Source organism: Ictidomys tridecemlineatus, chromosome X (assembly GCF_052094955.1).
Source record: "Ictidomys tridecemlineatus isolate mIctTri1 chromosome X, mIctTri1.hap1, whole genome shotgun sequence".
Lineage (NCBI taxonomy): Eukaryota > Metazoa > Chordata > Mammalia > Rodentia > Sciuridae > Ictidomys > Ictidomys tridecemlineatus.
Genome location: NC_135493.1, coordinates 95,992,767 through 96,015,167, shown reverse-complemented (window position 1 = coordinate 96,015,167; position 22,401 = coordinate 95,992,767). Strand labels below are relative to the sequence as shown.

The window sequence follows — 22,401 nt, the reverse complement described above, 5'->3', positions numbered from 1 at the left end:
TGAATTAAAAATATATATATTATATATATATATTATATATATTAATTACACAGAATGGGAGGTTCCATTGTCGCATAGCTGTACATGTATATAACATAATTTGATCAATTCATTTCCGAATACCTTGCTTGCCCTAATCCTCTTCCTTTACCCTAATGATCTCCCTTCTATTTTTATTAGATATTTTATTTGGACTCATTGCTTTTGTCAAATGAATTCAAGACACAGTCTAGGCTGTGACTTGGATATAGAAGGGTTTGGTTGCACATAATTTCAGAGTGAGAATGGTTGATGCCAACCCAAGCCAGGCCAGGGAAGTTGTCTCATGCTGGCCCCTAGAGGATAACATCAGATTTTTGGTCTTACTGTTGCAGTAACTGCCCCAGACACTGAGTAGTCAGGAAGGAGTCTTTGGGGGTAAAGCACATTAGCAGACTGAACTAAACTGTTCTTTGGACAACAAGCAAACACAAAGTACCCAGGATCCAGGCTTCTAAGGCCAGCTGATTTGCCCACCCCTCCTCCCTCACTCTGATCCTTTGGGTCAGATCTATCTGGTCTTAGGACCTGAGCTATCTCTGGATTCAGGGACTTTAGGCCTGAGAGCCTGGAGATGTAGTCTAAGGCTGGGATTTGTGTGACCTCAAACAAGTCAATCCATCTCTCAGGCCTCATCTGTAGAATGGGGAATGGAACGAGAATGTTCTCTAAGGAAGGTCCTGGCAGCTCTCAGGGTTTGTTTTAGTTAGCTTTTTCGAAGCTGTGACCAAAAGACTCAGCAAGAAAAATGCAGAGGAGGAAAAGTTTATTTTGGCTCATGGTTTCAGATGTTCAGTCCATGATCAGTGAACTCCATAGCTCTATGCCTGAGATGACACAGAACATCATGGCAGAAAGTCTGGTGGAGGAATGTAGCTTAGGACATGGCAACCAGTAAGCAGAAAGAAAGCTTCACTCACCAAGAACACCAAGAACAAAACATAACCCCAAAAGGCACACCCCCAGTGACCTACTTCCTCCAGCCACACCTTATCTGCCTATAGTTACTGCCCAGTTAATCCATATCAGTGGATTAATCCACTGATTAGGTTGAAACTCTCATAAGCTAATCATTTCATCTCTGTAAATCATCCCCTGGAACAGTGGTTCTCAACTGTCTCTGCAAATATCTGCAACTATCCCTGGAAACTCTACTCAATGCTATAGGACCCTGGACTACCTTGGTAGGAATGTGCCACCTCTGCTCGCCAGTAGCTGCCTGAATAGCCAGCCAGAAAAGAGACAAAGTCACATGGAAGCCATCAGTCTTGAAGTCAGTCTTAAGACAGAGACTAGGGTTAAGTCTAAGGCCAGGCCAGCAAGCCAGGGATAAAGAAAGCTACTAAGCAAAGTTGGTGCTTACACTTCACTCATGGAATATTGATGCTGCCTTTAAAATCCACTATCTGAACACCCGCTGCTCCTCCCCAAGCATGTGTTTCCCGGGGACTGTGGAATTTTCTTACCCACACAAGAGGCTGGCCGGCCGCTCCAGGCCTTGTTGTCCATACATGTGACTGTCCGTTCCCCTTTCAATGTGTATCCTGGTGAACAATAGTACTCACACCGGGAGTTAAAGTAGGCACCATCAACACACTTAAACCCTCCATTTGCTGGCATAGCAAGGGTAGGACATCGCTTTTCTGAAAAGGAAAATCAGATCTTCAGTATTTCTTCATTTTTGTCCATAGTGTTTCAGAATCCAGAAACTTCTCTAAGCATACAGTGAAAAGTTCATTGAAATGGAACAGATGGAAGTAGAGAAGCAATGGCTGGCTATATGTCACACGGAAGAGATACAAAATTTCAGGCCAGACTGGCTTAGGTTGGCATCTCAGCCAAGCCACTGTCAGAGGCTATTTCCCAGAAGAGTCTCAGATGAGGATTTGACTGTGAGTGGCTTAGTAAGAAAGTGCTCCCAGGGGAGACCGGTGAAGAGAAGGGGAAAGCAGGACAGGGAAGGGGAGGGAGCCAAGCAGAGGGTGATCTCCAGCATAGTCAATATCAGCCTGCAGGGTGAATGACAGCTCTGAGCCTGTCTGACTCCAGGCAAGGAGGCTGGCCTTTGTTAATCCTTTACCACTCAGACATTGCACAGCTCTGGGCTGCCTGTGGGGGATGCTTTCCCTTGTAAGAAAAAAATAGAGAGGAGTCCTCTGAAAGAGCAACAAGGTGGACTGAGCAAATCTTTATTTTTTTGCAGGGAGTGGGGGTACCAGGGATCGAACTCAGGGGCACTCAACCACTGAGCCATATCCCCAGCCCTATTATGTATTTTATTTAGAGACAGGGTCTCATTGAGTTGCTTAGCACCTCGTTTTTGCTAAGCCAGGCTTTGAACTCATGATCCTCCTGCCTCAGCCTCCCAAACTGCTGGGATTATAGGCGTGCACCACTGCTCTCGACTCTGAGCAAATTTTTAAGGACAAGGTGCTCAGAAGCTGGGGAACAGGTTAACCAGCCTGGTAAAAACGCACTGAATAGATTTGGGTGAAACACTGATAAGTGTCCACTGCAGTCATCCAGTTGCATAATCTGCATGGCCTGGATCAACTGGCTGCAGCCCTGAGTATCAGTTTCCCCAACAATGACTGGCACCCTTGTTTCTAGGAATCATTGCAAAATTTGAATGTTTGTGAAATGCTAGGCAAACACTACGTGTTCAGTAAGTGGTGGCTGCTTTGAGTAACCAGAGCATCTAAAATGTGCTTCAACAATGCTATATCACAAACAGCTTTCTTAGCCTCTGTGTGTCATTTTTTTTTTCTCAATCCCAAAATTTCTTTAGGACCCAGAATTTACTGAACAAACATCAACTATTTGCCACACTCTCTTCTGTCCTTTCCCCAGACAGCTGATCGCACCCTTTCTGAAAGGAGCCCTGTCAAGTCCAGCATGTCTTAGAAACCCACTGGCTGCCACTCACAAGGGGAGCTTTGCTAATCAACATTCATTAAAAAGCCCTTATCTCAGAGCAAAAAAAAAAAAAAAATTCTGACTCTGATTGTTCCTGAGGATCAGGCACTGGGCTACTCACGTTTGCAGATGACCTTGTCGGACCACCGCTTGTTTGACTGGCAGATGAGCTGGGAAGAGCCATGTAGCTCATATCCCTTCTGGCAGCGAATGTCACACCTGGTTCCCAGGGCCGTTTTGTAGTATCCTCCTTGAGGGGCTCTGCAGTACACATCCCCGTACTTCACCTTGATGGGGGAGCACCAAGGAGTGTCTACAGGTAGCAGAAACAAAGGAGGGGAAAATAGGAAGTAACATATTCAGAAAACGCATCCTCTCACTCCTGCAGTCCCAACCTGTTTACATTCCAGATGTTGGACCTCCAGTAGCACCCAGTTACTGTGGATGTCTCTGGACAAGGAGAGTATGATCTAGGAGTCAGACAGAGCTGAATGTGATTCCAGGTTCCTTAAAACCTAGCTGTATGATCTTGGACAAGTTACCCTACCTCTCTAACCTATGCCTATGCCAATAGGGCTGTTAGAAGGACTAAATTTAAAAAATGTCTGTTCATTGCCGACCACAGTGCCTAGCACATAGTAAATGTTCAATAAATGCTTTGTCTTTCTAGTATTTCCCTTAACTGGAAACATAAATCTCTTCAGGGTCCATTGATACGATTGTGAACTCTAACCCTAGCCCTAGTGTATGTGAGGGGGTCAGTAATATACATATCACTATAAAAAAATCATATACAATGTTTTTTGTTAATTTGATTTAAGTTACAATTTCCAAGTGTTTGCAACAGCATATAATTTTGGCTTCAAGCCACAGAACAATTGCTCCTCATAGGGAAGAAACTTCCCTTTTCAGATGTCCCTAATTATGCCCCATTTAGGTAAGTCAGTGACACTTTTCCAGATGGCAAAGTTGCAGGGTGTTTTGATTTCAGCCTTATTGTTGCTCAGAGCACACCTAGAATGACACTAATAAATCAGAACTTGTCCCTTGGCTCTTTGAAAGCCATTAAACACAAGGGCAAGACTAGCTTCTTGGTGCAGAAGTTACCACAATCCATGGGGGCCTGTGACAATCTCCCTTAACTCTGCCAGACACATTGAATGTGAACAAGAGCCCCTACCGTACAACGCTTGTCTTGTCCCACTGCCACAGCACCTGAGCTGTCAACGAGTGGGGTAAGTCTGCCATCGTGTGGCCAGGAAGGAGGACAGGCCGCGGTTCACCTTCCCAGGATTTTACTGAGCTTGTCACCGCTTGTCAGCCACAAAAAACAAAGGTCTTGTCTAGGGCTGGGATTATGCTCAGCGTTAGATCGCTTGCCTAGCACGGGCAGGACTTCAGCACCATATAGAAATAAAGCCATTGTTGGGGCTGGGGTTGTGGCTCAGCGCTAGAGTGCTCGCCTTGCACATGCAAGGCCTGGGATTTGATCCTCAGCACCACATAAAAATAAATAAATAAAAAATAACGTTATTGTGTACAACTACAAAAAAATGAACAAAAGAAATAAAGGCATTGTGTTGTATCCATCTACACCTAAAAATAAATATTTAAAAAAAAAGGTCCTGTCTAGGTCTTAGGCATGCATCACTTTTTAACGTTTGTGCTTTCATATTTCCTTTGACTAATACTTTTATCATATAATGTTTTGCAGACAGTTTTCAAGAGGGTCCTAAGCTCAGGACTTGAGTAATATTCCCTGGATTTTCTGATTTAAAGTGATATTCTGTCAGCTTGCCCTGAGAGCTGATTAAATTCATGTGGATATAAACTCGAGGAAGCTCACACCAGTTCTGCAGACTTCCTTAAACAGTTTCCTTCCTCTAAGGGTTTTATGCATATAGTCTGTATATGTACTACATATATCTGTGATACATGCAAATATAAGCAGCATATACACACATCACAAATTAGCCAATTTTGCCTCCTATTCTGAGTCTTCAAATTCTCCTAGCAGCGCTGGCCAAGAAAGCTGTAGTGATGTCAACATGGTGGGGGCCGGGCAGGGAATCTTGTTTTCATTTATTTGCAAAAGAAATTTCTTTTGGGTTACTTTCCAAGACAAATCTTTGGAAGATATTTTGACAGTTCAACAGCTCTGCAGTGATAGTAATTAAAATGTCAGTGAATGACTTGAATTCAAAGTGCCTGCAAGCACCATGAATTAATGGGAATTAACAAAATGTTCAACACAGAGGTTTAGAAAAAGAAAGCTCTTGTGCTGCTTTAGTTAAGATGGGGTTTACTAAGTAGAATCTAAATCAATTATTCTAGAAAGCCTTTTCAACCCCCTGGGCCAATGTGAAAAGAAAGCACTCTAGCTAAATGGAGTTCAGGAGGTAGGCAACATCATGTAGCAGACTAATGAGCTACTAGCCGACTCTGGCTGTGAACCAAAACACCTTTTCAGACCCAAGTGTAATGTTGGCTAGCTGTGTGACTCTGACAAGTCACCCACTCTCTATGTCCTTGGTTCTTCATCTGTAAATGGGATAATACTGACATATCTACATGCCTCCCCCTTCCCTCAATTAGTATGAATATATGATAAGATTTCAAGTAAAAGAATCAAAAGTGGGCTGGGGTTGTGGCTCAGTGGTAGAGCTCTTGCCTAGCATGCACAGGGCACTTGGTTTGATCCCCAGCACCACATAAATGTAAAATAAAGATATTTGTCCACCTAAAACTAAAAAATAAATATATTTTTTAAAAAGAATCAAAAGTGATGCTTGCCACATGCTGGGAACCCAATAAGTGGCAGTTACATTTCTCTTTCTTTCTTCTTTTACTTTAATTTAACTTGAAAACACTTACTGAGCATATACTCGGTGCCAGGCACTGTGCAGGGACCTGAGAGTCTAGAGCTAAATCCTTGTTTAATAAAGGTTCACATCTTTTTTTTTTTTTTTTTTTAACAGTTCTGGGGATTGAACCCAGGGTGCACTACTACTGAGCTACATCCCAGCCCTTTTGATTTTCTTATTTTGCTAATATGCCCAAACAGGCCTTGAACTTGCAATTCTCTTACTGCAGGCTCTCAAGTGCTGGAATTTTAGGCATGTGCCTTCCGCCACACCATCTCTAACTTTTAAAATTAGAAGACTTTAAGGGTTGGGGGTGTAGCTCAGTAGTAGAGTGTTTGCTTAGCATTCATGAGACCCAGGGTTCCATTCCCAGCACTGAAAAAAAAAATGTAAAGATTTTATTGTATAAATTTAAAGTATACAACATGATTTTTTGATGTACATATACATAGTGAAATGTTCACTACAGATAAACAATTTTACTGAAAATGGAAACAGTTTCCCAAAAAGGATTTATTCCTAACACACAGAGGGCAGGCTCTAGGACAGGGACATATGCTAGCTATGTGGTCTACCTTCCACTTTGCAATGCTATAAAGTTAGGGTGGATACTGGGAACAATGATCTGAGGTCATAGTTAACCTATTTTGTATATGTGAAGGTTCACTGTGTGTATTGTAGGAAGATTTTTCAACAAGCAATTCAAAAAAAATTTATTTTAAAAACCCTGAATTTTTAAAAAGTTGTATGAAGCAGAGAATCTCCTTACCCCACATATCTGATTGACATATTTGTACTTGACTGGTTAATTCCAGAAGCTATGAAGATAGGAACTACAAATAGGATCAACTTCTGCATTCAGAAGTCTAAGGAAACATGGTTACAGTGGGCAGCATTCCTGCTCATAGGCACTATTTAGAAAGATTGCTCACTTCTGTGGAAAATAACAGAAGTTGTTTTCCTGAAGGATGCTCTTTAGGCTGACCATACTGCCCTGACTCTCCTATGTCTCAGATATATCACAACAGAGAAGGGCAGGGTCCTCTTGCAAAAATGGGGAGAAATTTCCTGGGCAAAATGCCACAATATGCCACAATAGAACTTTATTAACCAATTTTCTTCAAATTTTCCCTCCACTGTAAGAGGTAAGAGGAACCAGTTTCAGAGAGAGAGAGAGAGAGAGAGAGAGAGAGAGAATCTAAATTTACCTTTATTTTCCCCAGGGCTCTCCAGGTCTAAGAGCAATGTTTCATCAGTAGAAATATTTGTGGACATACTTACCTGAGCCTGCATAGAAGGGTCTTGATTAGGCTTTTTATACCTGCTGGGGGTGGATTGTTGGAAACATATAGAGATGGAGGCCTTTATCATTAAGACTCATTTGAGTGACACACTTTACTTATCATTTTAGGAGCCATGCTGGGCTCAGAAAGAGCATGATGAAAGGAGCTTATGAAAATCAAGTTTTCTCATTCCCCATTCAGCTCAGTACATTAGCAGCACTGGGTCCAGACTTGACCTTGGAGGGTTTACTCTGGATGATTCTGGCTGTAATGTATGAATCAGGCAGAACTCAGGGCTTGATTTTCACTTTTGTCAGCTATAGCTTGCCTTTGCAGAGTGAGGACAGTAAAGAAACTTAGGAGAATAAAATGACCATTAGGTACTGATGGGTAACACATAGGAGATTTCCAAATGCGCTTTTTTGTTCTCTTTATTTGGCATTTTTTTCTTTTTTAATTGGAGCACATGTGCGCTTATTTTTAATTTTTTTTTCCCCTTGGACGGTGAATTAGAACTTAAACACATTGTCTGGTCACTTTATTACAGTCTACTCCACAGGGCAAAATGGAAAGTTCTCCTGGCATCAGCGGATCGTCATTAGCTCATTAGCACATAAGCAAAGCATTCACCTTTATATCTAGCGTGTGAATACCCGACTTCATCGTCTTCTAGCGGTGAGTCTCCCGATCCTACAATAAAAAAAAAGAACAGAAACTGCAGCAAGAAAAGCCACAAGGTATGGACACATATTTCAAAGCATTGCCTGGGCTTAGTCCATGCAAGAGGTGCTATTAGAACGCAGAGCAGAGAGCAAAAGTTTCTGCTGCCATTCATGAAGGGATAGGGGACCTCTCAGAGTGAACCTGGCTAGGCGGAGATTGCCAAAGCCATTTAAAATGAGCCTTGAACCATTTTGGAATCACCATACGCCAACTGAAATTCTGGAATAAGGAATGAGAGGGAGTCAACTTCACTCTGAGAAGATGCCAGTGTATATGAATCTCATGCCAAGGAAGACGCAGTAAAATGTGTGACTCAGATACAACCCACAGTTTCTCCAGGAGAAAAGGAAACCCAATAGGATCACGTGTTTTTGGCATCTGAAAACTGGTTCTTGTGAAATGAATTTGGGTGAGTGATAAGGTGAGAAGTCAAATGTCTTATCTAAATGTTGAAAAAATAATGCAAATCTTCTTTGGTATATTTGTAGGAAATAAGGTCTGAAGCAGATAATCTAGATGTTTATTCAGAACCTCTCACCCAGCCATGGATAAAATAAAAAAAACATTATAATGAGTCTTTCTACTTCTCCAAATAACCAAAGTCCCAGGGAGAAAGTCTGTGTATTATTTTGAAATGAACTCACTTGGAAGTCGAACCTGAATTGTTTTTGCAATATTAAGTATTGAATTTCAGGCGGGCGAGGTGGCGCACGCCTATAATCCCAGAGGCTCAAGAGGCTTTTGTGAGTTCAAAACCAGCCTCAGCAAAAGCAAGGTGCTAAGCAACTCAGTGAGACCCTGTCTCTAAATAAAATACAGAATAGGGCTGGGGATTTGACTCAGTGGTCAAGTTCCCCTGAGTTCAATCCCCGGTACCCCACTCCAAAAAAGAAAAAACAAGTATTGAATTCCAGGGATCAGTGGATCTTTAATCCTTGAGGTGGTAGCAATTTCTAAATTTCAAAACAGCAATCTGAACTTTAGAGAACCTCCCTCTAAACTTCAGTCTGATCACCAACCCTCAAGTTAACACCGTATTGACCACACATTTGCCTACAGGTACCAGCAATTGTAACAGAAAAAGAAAATTGTAAGAGAAAAACTCTCTTCTATGAAGTTATTCAAATCCCCAGGCAGGATGAACTAATAAGCAATGGTCCCCATTCCACTGGTATTCTGGATGAGAGATATAGAGTGTGGAAATTGAAAGTGAAGAGGTGATGACAGCTGGACCATGTCCATTTGGAAAAGACTCCCCAACTAGAGAAACCCTGTTCTGCATTTTGCATTGTTGCAGATTTCCTCACCTAGTCTCTGGCCACCCAAGCATGTACAAAATTACAGACTATTCATTGTCCCATATTTTTAAAAAAGTGAACATAAAACCCAGAAATGTGAATCAAAAGCCTGTGCTCAAACCCCTTGATCCAAGTCACTCCACTGCTGGGAATCTATCCCAAGGAAACAATAGAACTGCATGTGAATCTTCAGTTATCCAAATTAAGCATGCATGGGTGCATGTGCATGTGTGTGTGCCCCCCCCATACACACACACACAAATCAGATGCATGAGCACCAAACTCACTCTCTCACACAGATACACCCACACACTTTCCGTCAGTTATCATCCTGGTTAACCTGTCTACAGCATTTAGTATGAGTAACCATCCGTCTATTCCATGAAGCTTTCTTCTGCACTGGATTCCAAACAACAACGCCTTCCTTATTCTCTTCCTTTTTTCTAAACAAACTCTCAACCCAGCACCTCTTTTGGGGGGCACTTAACCCCTGAGTCACATCCCCAGCCCTTTTTATTTTTTATTTAGGGTCTCACTGAGTTACTTAGGGCCTCACTAACTTGCTGAGGCTGGTTTGAACTCTCAATCCTCCTGCCTCAGCCTCCTGAGCTGCTGGGATTACAGGTGTGAGGCACCCCACCCAGCCCTGCATAGCACCTCTTCATCAGTCTGGTATTTTTATATAAATATTTCTCAGAGGTCCAGTCTTGGTCCTTTACATATCTCAAGACTATTTTCCTGGGCTATCCTACCCATATAGTTGACTCAAATACACTCCTTGTACTGAGGACAGAGTCATTATTTCTAGCCTTGAACTTTTTTTCCCCTAAAAGTCAGCCTAGAATTTTCAACTGTTTTCTGGCTATTTCCATACTCATACTCAACCTGTTCAAAACCAGATTCCTTTTTTCACCAATAATCTGTGCATCCCCAAACTGTTTCCCATTTATTACATCAGTTAACATCACCTTCAAGCTCATCTGCCACATGTAAAAATCCCAGCCTTTTATTCTCCTATCTTCTTCATATATTATATTCTACATGGCCTAAACCTTTCAAATCTACCCCAGGCAAATTCACTTCCAGCTCTCCATTTTAAATGCCACTATCTTACTTCAAGTCAATAGTCTTTTTCTTTGTTTTGTTTTATTTTTTAATGGATACATAATAATTATATATATTTAGAATACAACATGCTGTTTTCATAAAAGTACACATTGTGTAATGATCAAATCAGGGAAATTAGCATATCTATCGCTTCAAACATTCATCATCTCTTTGTGGTGAACACATTCAAAAATCCTCTCTTATAGGGACTTTGAAATATACATTATTGTTAACTATAATCACTCTACTGTTGATAGAACACTGGAACTTATTCCTCTTATCTAACTCCAACTTTATCTTTTATAATATTTTTTAGTTATCCATGGATCTTTATTTAATTTATTTATATGTGGTGCTGATAATTGAACCCAGTGCCTCACACGTGCTAGGCAAGTGCCCTACCACTGAGCCACAACCTAACCCCTAATTCCAACTTTCTACCCATTGCAGGTTAGCAGTTTCGATAAGACTTTTGCAATAGCCTCCTACTCAATCTCTCACTATTAGTCTCTGTTCACACTCCTAATACCACTTCCTTCCAAACACACACACACACACACACACACACACACACACACACACACACACACGATATCCTTGAAATTACATTACCTTGGGAGTTAGTTTTTAAAACCCAAATCACAGTTAAAGTACACTCAGTCCGGCCCCAATCCAGCCAACTTGCTCTCCAAATATGCCATGATATGATATTGTTTCTGATGGTGTTTCTGGGTCATTGCACCATGTTCTTCCCTCAGAATGACCTTTCCTTTGCTTTCCAAATCTGTCTTTCAAGTCTCATTTAATGATAACTTTCCTGATCCCAAACATTAAAGCTTATCAAAATTTAAAATCAACAAATGGCAAAAAAAGATCAAGTTCCAAATGACAAAATGTTCAAACTCAAAAATAAAGTGTAAATTAAAATCATTGAAACACAATCATGTAAACTTATCATGCTATCAAATTAAAAATAAAATTAGAACATTGCTGCTGTTGAATGGTTGGTAAAATAAGCACTTTTTTTTTCTAGTACTGGGGATTGAAGTCAGGGGCACTTGACCACTGACTGAGCTACATCCCCAGCCCTATTTTGTATTTTATTTACAGACAGGGTCTCACTGAGTTGCTTAGCACCTCGCTTTTGCTGAGGCTGGCTTTGAACTCACGATCCTCCTGCCTCAGCCTCCCAAGCCACTAGGATTACAGGCATGCACCACCATGCCCGGCTAAAATAAGTACTCTTATATTTAAGTGTATATGAATTGATAGATTCATTCTATATAAAAGAACTTATAGCCAAGCAACAAATTCTTTTAAATATGAAGGCCTTTAACTCAGTTATTTCCTGGAGTTTATAGCCTAAATAAGAATTATAAAACATAAAATAAAGAAGTACTGTATTAAATACACACAAAATATACACATGATGATGGGGATATGTCAAAAGGACAAAGAAACCTACTGGCCAAAACCTAAACATTTGAGCCACAAAATGAAGTAGTATTGGACTATAACCCCAAATATAAAATAAGTGTCCATGAATCCATACTCAAGTGAATAAGCAAGTAGAGAACAGACAAATCTTCCATGCAGAAGACTTCCAAATAATTTATGTAGATACTCCATCTTCAAGGGGGAGGAGCTTAACTCCCTACCCATTAAGTTGGGTTGCACATAGTGACTTCCTTCCGTATAGTAGAATATGGAAATGGGAGCAGTGGCTGAGTGTTAGAGTCTGTAAACAAGTCAGGATGGCGCCTGGCAAAATGCCAGAGGGAGTGGTTTGTGAAATAACAAAAGCGAGCCATTAAGTGTGGAGATTCCTTATTGGTTGACTGATGTATCTAGTTTATGCTAACTAAGATAAGCTGTGTGGAATGTATAAATACCGCTCCTGTCCTACAATAAACGGCTCCCACTCCTGCTGTATCAATCTACACAAGTTATTTGTGTAGATTGATACACCCCCAGTTATTTTGCTGCAGCTGGACTGGGGCAGCGGAGAGTAACTTAAACCTGACAAACACCTCAGCCAGGTAATCAAAATCAACATCAATAGTGATTGGTCATGCTGACTGTATGTAATAATAAGAATGACACTATTTCTGTGGTCTTCCTCCCCAAGACATATAACCCCAGTCTAATGAAAAAAAAATTAGACAAATTCCAACTGAGGGCCATTCTACAAAATATATGACCAGTGTTCCTCAAAACTGTCAAGCTCATCAAAAACAAGGAAAATAGGCTGGATGCAATGGTGCAGGACTGTAATTGCAGTGATTTGAACAGCTGAAGTAGGAGGATGGCAAGTTCGAGGCCAACCTCAGCAACGTAGTGTGACCTCATGCAACTTAACAAGACCCTGTCTCCAAATAAAAAACAAAAAGGACTGAGGATATGGATCAGTGGTTAAGCACCCCTGGTTCAATCCCTGGTACCAAAAAAAAGAAAAAAAGAGGAAATTATGAGAAACTGTCAACGGTCAAGAAGAGAATAAAGAGACATGATCACTGAATTTCCTTGCAATATCCTGCAAAAGGAAAAGGAATTCTAAATAAAGCATGGATTTTGGTTAATAATAATGCATTAATAATAATAATAATAATAATAATAATAATAATAATGCATTGGTGCATTAATTGTGACAAATGTGCCATGCTAATGTAAGATATTAATAATAAAAATATGAGAACTCTCTCCACTATATTCTCAGCTGTTATATAAATCTAAAACTAAAGATAAAAGTTGATTTAAAAAAATCTCTATACAAATTTCTCCAAAGTTGGAGAGCAAGAAATATTAAAACTCTGACACTCATTCCTCCTCTGAAATTCTATAGAACTTACTGGTTCACTAAATCAGTAGCACTTAGGGACATTAGACTCAGGATGCACTCCTCCAACCTTTGGTTGGTAGGATGCCTCTTATTGTCATTGTCTCGTATTGTATTGCCTCTAAGGCATTGTCTTTACTTACAGCTGATAGGCAGGAAACCTCCAGAAAAGATTAGAAATACATGTGTTCATTGTTCCAAGTGTCATCTATTTCTAAATTAATTTTAGTAGAAATAAAGTGGCTCTGAGGCACTATAAAAACAATGGCAGTGTTTTAATGCACTTGAAGTAAACAGAAATGAAAGCATAAATCCCAAGGTACTTACAATGGACTATTCCTCCCCCTAGGACCCAGAGTTCCCCACAACTGAAGTCTTTGCACATACTCTGCAGAAGGGTAGATGCACAGTATGGAAGTGGCAGCTGTCTTGGGCAATCTTGGAAGTCTATGGTCAGAGTGGGCCTGCAGTGCCAACTTTTCTATAATGAAACAAAGTAACCAATGTGCCAAGATTCTCAATTGTCAGGCTGTCTATGAGTGCTGTCTTATGAGTGCAGCCTTAGTTCCCTAGCAATCTCATCTTTCCCTGAGCATTATAGCATCACTGTCCACGACACTTAAGATTGATTGTCCGACTTGTTGCAGTGGTGCACGCCTGTAATCCCAGTGGATCAGGAGGGTGAGGCAGGAGGATCGCAGGTTCAAAGCTAGCCTCCTAGTGAGCAACCTAGCAACCTTGTGAGACCTTGTCTCAAAATTTAAAAAAATAAAATAAAAAGGCTGGGGATGTGACTCAGTGGTTAAGCACCCCAAGTTCAATCCCTGGTTCCTGAAACAAAAACAAAAACAAAGAACACCACCCACACAAACAGGCATGTCAAACAATATAGTAGACAGCTTTCAACCAAAGATTGTTTGTGGAAAAGGATCGTATATTTAAGTATCTATGAATAAATGAGCTATTCTAAATGTTATCTGTAGGCACCTATTTCCAGTATCTTCTGTATCCTTGTTTCTTTATTTTGGAGGCTGGAAGGTTGAAAAGTATAGTTCCTAGAACTCCCTTATCCCTAGCTTGTGGAAGATTCATTAAAGATTTGGAAGATGAAAGAGTCTCATAGTCTTATACGTTTTATTGAGTGTGTTGGCGCAGTGGGAAGCCAAGCCCAATGTCCCCTCACCAGCTTTGTTGGGTAGAAAGGATGTGGCACTGTCAGTGTCAGTAAGTCACAGCAGGAACAGTTTCCTAACCTCTAAGTGACAGAAGTAATTTCTAGAATCTGAATTGAAACTGTGTTGATCTTTCATTGCTCCAGCCCTTCTGATTTTGTGTTTGTAAGTGCCTTATTTCCTGCATTAAATCCCTTTTTACTGGGCTGAGAATATAGCTCAGTTGGTACAGTGCTTGACTTGTATGCACAAGGCCCTGGGTTCAATCCCCACCACACACACACACACACACACACACACACACACACACACACACACCCTTTACCCTAAAATACCTAGAGAGAATTCTGTTTCTTATATTAAACCTGAACAGATACTTAAGCAAATCAATTAATAAACTAGTATATGATTTTAGCAGCTGCTATAGTTTGAATCTGAAATATTGTCCCAAGGCTCTTGTGTTGAAGGCTTGGTCCCCAGGGTGGTGGTGGTGTTACTGGGAGGTGGTGAAGCCTAGTGGAAGGAAGTTAGGTCTTTTAGCATGTGCCCTTGAAGGGGATACTGAGACCCTGGCCCCTCTTTCTTCCTCTGTCCCTCTGTCTCTCTGTCTCTGTCTCTCTCTCTATCTCTCTGGTTTTTGGCTGCCCCCAGGCGAGCAGCCTCCTCTGCCATGTCTTCCCCACTATGATGTTTTGCCTTGTCACAGGCCCCAAAAGCAATGGAGCCATGAATAGAAACTCCTGAAATCATGATCCAAATTGAACATTTTCTCTTTTAAGTTTATTTTTCTTAGGTACTTTGTCACAGGGACAGAAATCTAACACAGCAACTTTCTCTTACTAGCTGGACACTACCCTAACACAGACCACACTGTTATCTATCTGTAAGTCTTTTGAAGATGGGAGAAAGCATTGTGCATGCATATGGAAGAATAAGGAAAAGAAAAACTGCCAGTCAAATGTCTTTTTCCTAATTAGTCTATTTCCTCACTTAATAGCATGTTGATTTCTGAGCAATGGAATCCACCTGGATAGGAAATAACACACACTGAGTACCTATGATATACACTACACTAGACAACTTCTATGCATTATCTCCTGTTACCTATATAATAACCCTGGCAGGTTAATGTCATTATTTGGATTTAGTAGTAGGGAAAACAAGTCTAAAAGGTTTTAAACTACTTGTCCAAGGTTATGTCACTTGGTAAATGGTTAAGTGGTAAATCAGGGATTCAAATCCAGTCTGCCTGACCTCCAAATCTATCATGTTCTTTCCCCTAGGACTTACTGCCTTCTCTTTCTGCATTTTCACACAAATGAGATAATAGGCTTTGGGTTTATTGATAAGCAAACAGCAAATGGCCTTTTCAGTAGGTATGCCAAAGTGGGCCTCACCAAAGCAAAAGGAAGAATCTGTGTGGCAGAAGCTGCTGATTGCCTATCCAGCTGCCATTCTCTCCTTTCTTCTTCTTCTTTTTTTTTTTAATTTTTGCAATTGTCAACGGACCTTTATTTTTTTTTCATATGCAGAGCTGAGAATTGAACCCAGGGCCTCACACATGCTAGGCAAGCACTCTATCACTGAGCCACAACCCCAGCCCTCTCTCTTCTTAATAAAATATGTCAGATTAGGTTCAGCTACAATCTGCCCTTTCCAGGAGATGAACCATAATGGCACTAAGTCAAAACTTAATCCCCCCTTTCCAATAATTGTATCAGGAATAGGCATATCATCCAGAATTGGACAAATGAAAATAAGTTGCTTTGGAGAAGGGGGGGTCTCACCAGAAGGATTTTTCTCCCTGACAAAAGAGAGAACTGTAAAAGGAGAAGACTCTTCTCTCTTCCCTCTCTTCCTGCTTTGGAGACTATGGTGTAAAGAGGAACGCTTGAAACTGTAGTAGCCATTTTGCAAGCATGAGGTAAGAGGTCTCAGGACTAAATATTTTTGGGTGAGGATGGTAGAGTGCATGGATAAAAATAATCTGGAGTCTTTGGCTACTAGGTCAACTTTAGACTTCTCACCTCCATAGTTGTTAGGTCAACACTAAGTATCCTTTCAGTTTTAACCACTGTGAATAGTACTGGTTGTTACTTCCAAATGAATGCATCCAAAGGGATATACAAATGAACGGAAACTTTCCTGCTTATTATGAATAGGAGATTTTTTTTTAAAGCAGAAAGAAAATAAACGGTTATTAGTTGCCACTCCCAGGAAATTTCCAGTTTATGTATACGTCATTTCTAAAAAAATATGACTGATCTAAAAAATAGACATCCTGAAGGATACAATAAGATCAGACAGACTTACTATGTTCAATAGGTTGCACTCACTAAAGGAGCAAAGGGATTCATGTATGTTACCAAAAGATTTTCCAGAGGATTAAAATTAAAAAGGAAGAAAAATAGAGAGGTGGGAGAGGGAGAAAGAGAAGTTTCCTAGTATAGCTCTATTTACAAAAAACCATCATTCCTTTAGGATTCTGTTAATTGAGGTTTTATTATGATATAACTATTAATCAGCCTGCATATGGTTCACATTACCACTCTTTGGAGAGAACGCTTTAATGGTTTCTCCACACAAATACAATTTATACTTTGGCTAAGAAAGCAGAAACTCAGGTTCATTCTGGGTGCAATGGCACATGCCTGTAATCCCAGCTACTTGGGAGGCTGAGGCAGGAGGATTGTAATTTCAAGACCAGTCTCAGCGATTAGCAAGACCTTCAACAACTTAGCAAGACTCTGTCTCAAAATTTAAAGAGAAAAGGGGGGAGGCTGGGGATGTAGGGGGGCTGGGGGGACTCAATGGCAAAGCGTCCCTGGGTTCAATCCCTAGTATCCAAAACAAATAAACAAACAAAAAAGATATCCTATAGGGAGATAAATCATGTGTATAAATCACTCAGTGGTGGGAACTATGTCTTCAACTTGAAGATGTAGGCCCAGAACAGGTATGCAGAAAAGCAGAAACTATTAATGAGACACTTTTCAAAATTAGTGGCAGAGTAACAGATGATGACCTAAGGTAAGAAAGACCCCCTATTTCAAGTGGAATAAAAAGAGCCAGGAAGACTGATCTAAGTCTTCTGTTAATCATGTGGAAGAGATTAAAGAAAATGTTTACTACCAATGTTTTATTTAGGAGAGAAGATTCAGAATCTTCTGATGGGACAAGTTTAGATGCCTCTTCTTCTCTGCCACCATCCCAAAGCCCTTACATGAGTCAACAATCAACATTTCAAACTATAAGCCCAATTTAGTGGATCATGAAGAGTGTTTTGAATGGGATTTGAAAATGTCAGGGTGCACTGCACCTAGTAGGGATAAATACTACTTGGTGTAGTTTTTGTTTCAATTCTATAGGTGTATTGTTGTGTGCAGGAGGGTCCCAATTTTCACAGCACAGTATAACCTTATGCCTATTGTCCCAGAATTATTATCTTTTCCCAGTTTTACCAAGGTATAAACAAAAACTGTAAATATTTATGATGTGCAAAGTAGTGTTTTGATACACGTACAGTACACACTGTAAAATAATCACCACAATCAAGCTAATTAGCATGTCCATTATGTCACATGGTTGTTATTCACCATTATGACTATGAGTACTTTCCCACTCAAAATTTTTCCTGATATGGATAATAAATAATATATTCGCTATAATAACAGTTCACAGTGGTGTGTATTTCTCCATGTGAGTCTTAGTCAAAAGAACTAGAGCCAGGAGCTAGGGAGACTGAGGCAGGAGAAACACAAGTTCAAAGCCAGTCTCAGGAACTTAGTGAGGCCCTAAGCAACTCAGTGAGACCCTGTCTCTAAATAAAATACAAAAAGGACTGGGGATGTGGCTCAGGGGTTAAGCACCCTGGGTTTAATCCCTGGTACAAAATCAAACAACAACAACAACAAAAAAAAAATTAGAGAAGCAGAGTAACTTAGAACTCTTTGAAACCTATAGATTTGTCTAGTTAATGTTTTGCTTCTTCCCTCAACATGAAGGAAATCTGAGGATCGGAGAAAGGCCTTGGGGGTGGTGCTTGAAGGTGGAAGTTTTCCTTTTCCCCTGATTTGTTCAGGACATAGATGTCAAATCCCATGAAATGCCAAGCAGGTACAGAATTTTCTCAACCACTCCTGGTTGTCCCCTGCTAAGAGCCATAGCCAAGTAGTAATAATGCATGGCATTTTTGGTTGAAAGGTGACGCCAGCAAGCCATTGAGATGATATGATTATGTTAAGATCTGCATTCAAATGGATATTAGACCCCTGCTGTCCACCTCGGCCTGCTACGGGACTCCTGGAGAGTTCCCATTGGTTGGGGAAGTGCTGTAGGAGGGAATTACAGAGGAAGGATTTCCTGTTGGTGTGGGTGTCCAGGAGAACACAGCATGTGTGGGTCGGCATATTTCCGGGGAGCATACAGGGCATTGGCGGGAGTTTCAAAAATAAAGTTCGTTCCTGTTTGAGTGGCTCCTCATTTTGTGCCCAGCCAGACTGCGGCAGTCCCCTCTGGTAGGATGCAATTCTATGAGCCCTTGGACTCATTAAGTTTCTGCTCCACCATTAAGTGTATGATTCTGACTGAAGAAACTATTTTCCTGTCACTGAGCTACAGCCCCAGCCCAGAACACTCTAATCTCCAAACTCTAGTTGTGATAATGGTACTCAGGCAAATCAACTGGCCCTCCTCCTTCTCCAATTAGCAATAAACAATTAGCATGGTGATGACTTTTAAATCCATCAGGTTCTTTAATTTCCATTGCCTCTTTAAGTCCTCTTTAACTGCATTCATTATAGGTATCATTCAGTAACTAGATGCAAGTAAACCAGAGAAGAGCAGTTTGCTACTATGTTTGTGACTTTACTCTCAGTTCAGAGAATAAAATAGCAATCACAGAGGAAACAAGAATTGAACTCTTCTGACCCTAAATCTCATGCAATTTCACAGCTACAAATGGTTCCTGACTAATGATGGTTCTATTTACCATTTTTTAACTTTATCATGGTGCAAAAGTAATATGCATGTGGGACTGGCATTGTGGCTCAGTGGTAGAGTGCTTACCTAGCACGTGTGAGGCATTGGATTTGATCCTCAGCACCACATAAAAATAAATAAATAAAATAAAGGTATTGTGCCCATCTACAACTAAGAATTATATATATATTTATATATTTTTTAAGTGATATGCATACATTTGGTAGAAATGGAAATCCAGATGTCGAATTTGGATCTTCTCCTGGGCTAGCAATATGCAGTCAAATCCTGTCTCTGGATGCTGGGCAGCAGAGACCACACAGCTCCTGCTCAGCCATACAGTCACAAGGGGGAAATAACAGACATTCTATGTTATGCTGTGTTGCTAAGCTGGGGTGGTTGGTAGGTTAGGAGGATTAAATGCATTTTAAACTTACGATATTTTCAACTTACAATGGGCTTATCTGAACATAACCCTATTGTATGTACTTATTTCTATCTTTAAGCTTTTGCAGTTCTGTTCCTGTTTTAAAAGGTATTTCAAAGCCCAGATCCTTTAGTCTCTTTTCTAGTCATTTTAAATTCCATTCACTTTGATGTGCTCTATTTAGATTTTTTGCATTAGTACTCATCTTATGTTGTTTTGGATTTTCAGAAGTCGTTTCAAATGTGTGTAGGTTCTGCCTTGGCAGTTCTGCCTTAGCAAACTCTTCTGGGAATACGATGGGGGTTTGTTTCCTCTTATGGCCCTGCTGAAACCAACAAAGTGTCTCTCTCTCCCTAAGAAGCCTTCACAAGGATTCTTCTCTCCTTGAGACTTTAATCTGCTCATCTGCTCAAGCTGTTTCACCAGTGTCAAAATGGGACATACCTCTCCCTCCTTGTGAAGGCTGTACTTACAGAAACAGATACTGTATTTAAGTTTCAAAAAAAAACTGCCCAAATAAAATGGTGATGGATACATAGTTCTTGGCAGTCAACCAGTGGTATAATTTACAAAATTCTGGCACATCATAGCAAAACTGAGAATAACTGGATTCAAAAAAAGAGAGGTACAAAGAAAAGAAAATCATCACACAGTGTACTGAGATGGTAGGCAGCAAATCTTTAATTGCCACCTACAGAATATTTTAATACAGTAGATTAAATGACAGAGAATAAGAAGAGATTGTAAGGAAAGAATACTTACAGAAAATAGCCCTGAAATGAACATCATGAAATGTCAGGTTTCATGAGTGACAGGTTGCAGCCTGTTTAGCTGAAACCTAGAGTTTCTGCCTTCTGGAACATTCTCTGATTCCCCAATAGAGGACAGAACACCAGCATCCAAGGACAAAAATTTAAAGTTTGCTTAAAGTCTTCCACAGAGGTTTAATTTTCTTTGTTGTTTGTTGGTTTGTTTTTGTTTTTGTCTTGTTGACTTTGCCTGTGGCAAGAGAGTAGAATGGTTTCTTTGCTGGGTTGCTCCACTCTTCTTTCTTTCTCTTCTTTCTTTCTTTCTTTCTTTCTTTCTTTCTTTCTTTCTTTCTTTCTTTCTTTCTTTCTTTCTTTCTTTCTTTCTTTCTTTCTTTCGACAGTGGAATGCATTACAATTCCTACTACACATATAAAGCACAATTTTTCATATCTCTGGTTGTATACAAAATATATTCACACCAATTTGTGTAGCTTCACTCTTTTTTTAAGATTTTTTTAGTTGTAGATGGATGCAATACCTTTATTTTATTTATTTTAATTTTTATGTGGTGCCAGGGATCGAACCCAGTGCCTCACACTAATGCTAGGCAAGTGCTCTACCACTGAGCCACAGCCCCCAGCCTCACTGTTTGGAAGCATCCATTTTCCATTCAGTGCTCTCAAACTGACAGTCACACATTGGCTGCTGTCAGTTATGATCTTCACTGGGAAGCTCAAGTTCTGGGGGAAGACGATGGTGGAACTGAACTGATGGCAATTCTGGTTTTCAAAATGATAATCTGCAGGCCTTGTACAATACCTGTTGAGGAAGTACACAATGCCTGGTGCCACCACTTTCTAAGTGTGATGGGCATCTATTGTGTTTTCAGGGGAAAATGACTCATATGTTTTTTCTTTTCTTTTTTTCGTGTTTATTGGTATATTATAATTACAGGTAACAGTGGGATCCATTATTACATATTCATACATGCACATTATATAACAGTATAATTTGGTCATTTCATTCCTCAGTATCTCCTCTTTCCCTCTCTTCCTTCCTTCCCCACTCCTCTTCCTCTACTCTACTGGTCTCCCTTCTAGTTGTACATGGCAGGCATCCCCCAGCCCCAGGCCCCTGCCACGTTTCTCTTCCTTTTTCCTCTCTAGCTCCCACATATGAGAGAAAACATGTGATCTTTGACTTTCTGGGTTTGACTTATGCCTTTAACATAATGGTCTCTAGTTCCATCCAATTTCTTGTGAATGACATAATTTAATTTTCCTTTATGGATGAGTAAAACTCCATTATGTATATATACTACATTTCCTTTATCCACTTTTTAATTCTTTAAGATAAATACCAAGGAGTGGTACAGCTGGGTCATATGGTGGTTCCATTTGGAATCTCTTGGGGAACCTCCATCCTAATTTCCATAATGGTTATACTAATTTACAATTCCACCAACAGTGTAAAAGTGTTCCTTTTACCCTTTTACCCATGTCTTCTCCAGCATTTATTGTATGAACTTTTTGGTAGCAGGGATTGAACACAGGGGCTCTTAATCATTAAGCCACATCTCCAGACCTTTTAAAAATATATATTTTATTTGAGACAGGGTCTCACAAAGTTGCTTAGGGCCTCGCTAAGTTGCTGAGGCTGGCTTTGAACTTGTAGCCCTCCTGCCTCAGCCTCCCCAGCCACTGGGATTACAGGCATGTGCCACTATGCCCAGTTTTATTGTATGAATTCTTGATGGCTGTCATTCTGGCTGGAGTGAGAGGAAATCTCAGTGTAGGTTTTATCTGCATTTTATCTGCTAACAATGTTGAAGATATTTTCATATATTTGTTGACTATTTGAATTTCTTCTTTTGAAAAGTGTTTGTTTCATTCATTTGTCCATTAATTGGGTTATTTGGTTTTTAAAGTTTTTTGAGTTCTTTATATATTCTGAATATTAATCTTGTGTTAGAAAAGCAGCTATCAAAGATTTTCTCCTATTCTGTA

General features: G+C 40.2%; 1 protein-coding gene across 2 annotated transcripts in view; it reads right to left on the bottom strand.

The window, feature by feature from the left end:
• Nucleotides 1–22,401, bottom strand: part of Srpx (sushi repeat containing protein X-linked) — a 96,814-nt gene that overhangs the window by 23,946 nt on the left and 50,467 nt on the right. The window contains exons 2-4 of one of the 2 annotated variants that reach the window (XM_005323960.3): nt 7,733–7,792; nt 3,077–3,268; nt 1,506–1,682 (exon numbers count right to left, since the gene is read on the bottom strand). In XM_005323960.3, the coding sequence (XP_005324017.1) occupies nt 1,506–1,682; nt 3,077–3,268; nt 7,733–7,792 (429 nt within the window). The remainder of the gene's footprint in view (nt 1–1,505; nt 1,683–3,076; nt 3,269–7,732; nt 7,793–22,401) is intronic. The other variant, XM_005323961.3, reaches the window with a different exon arrangement.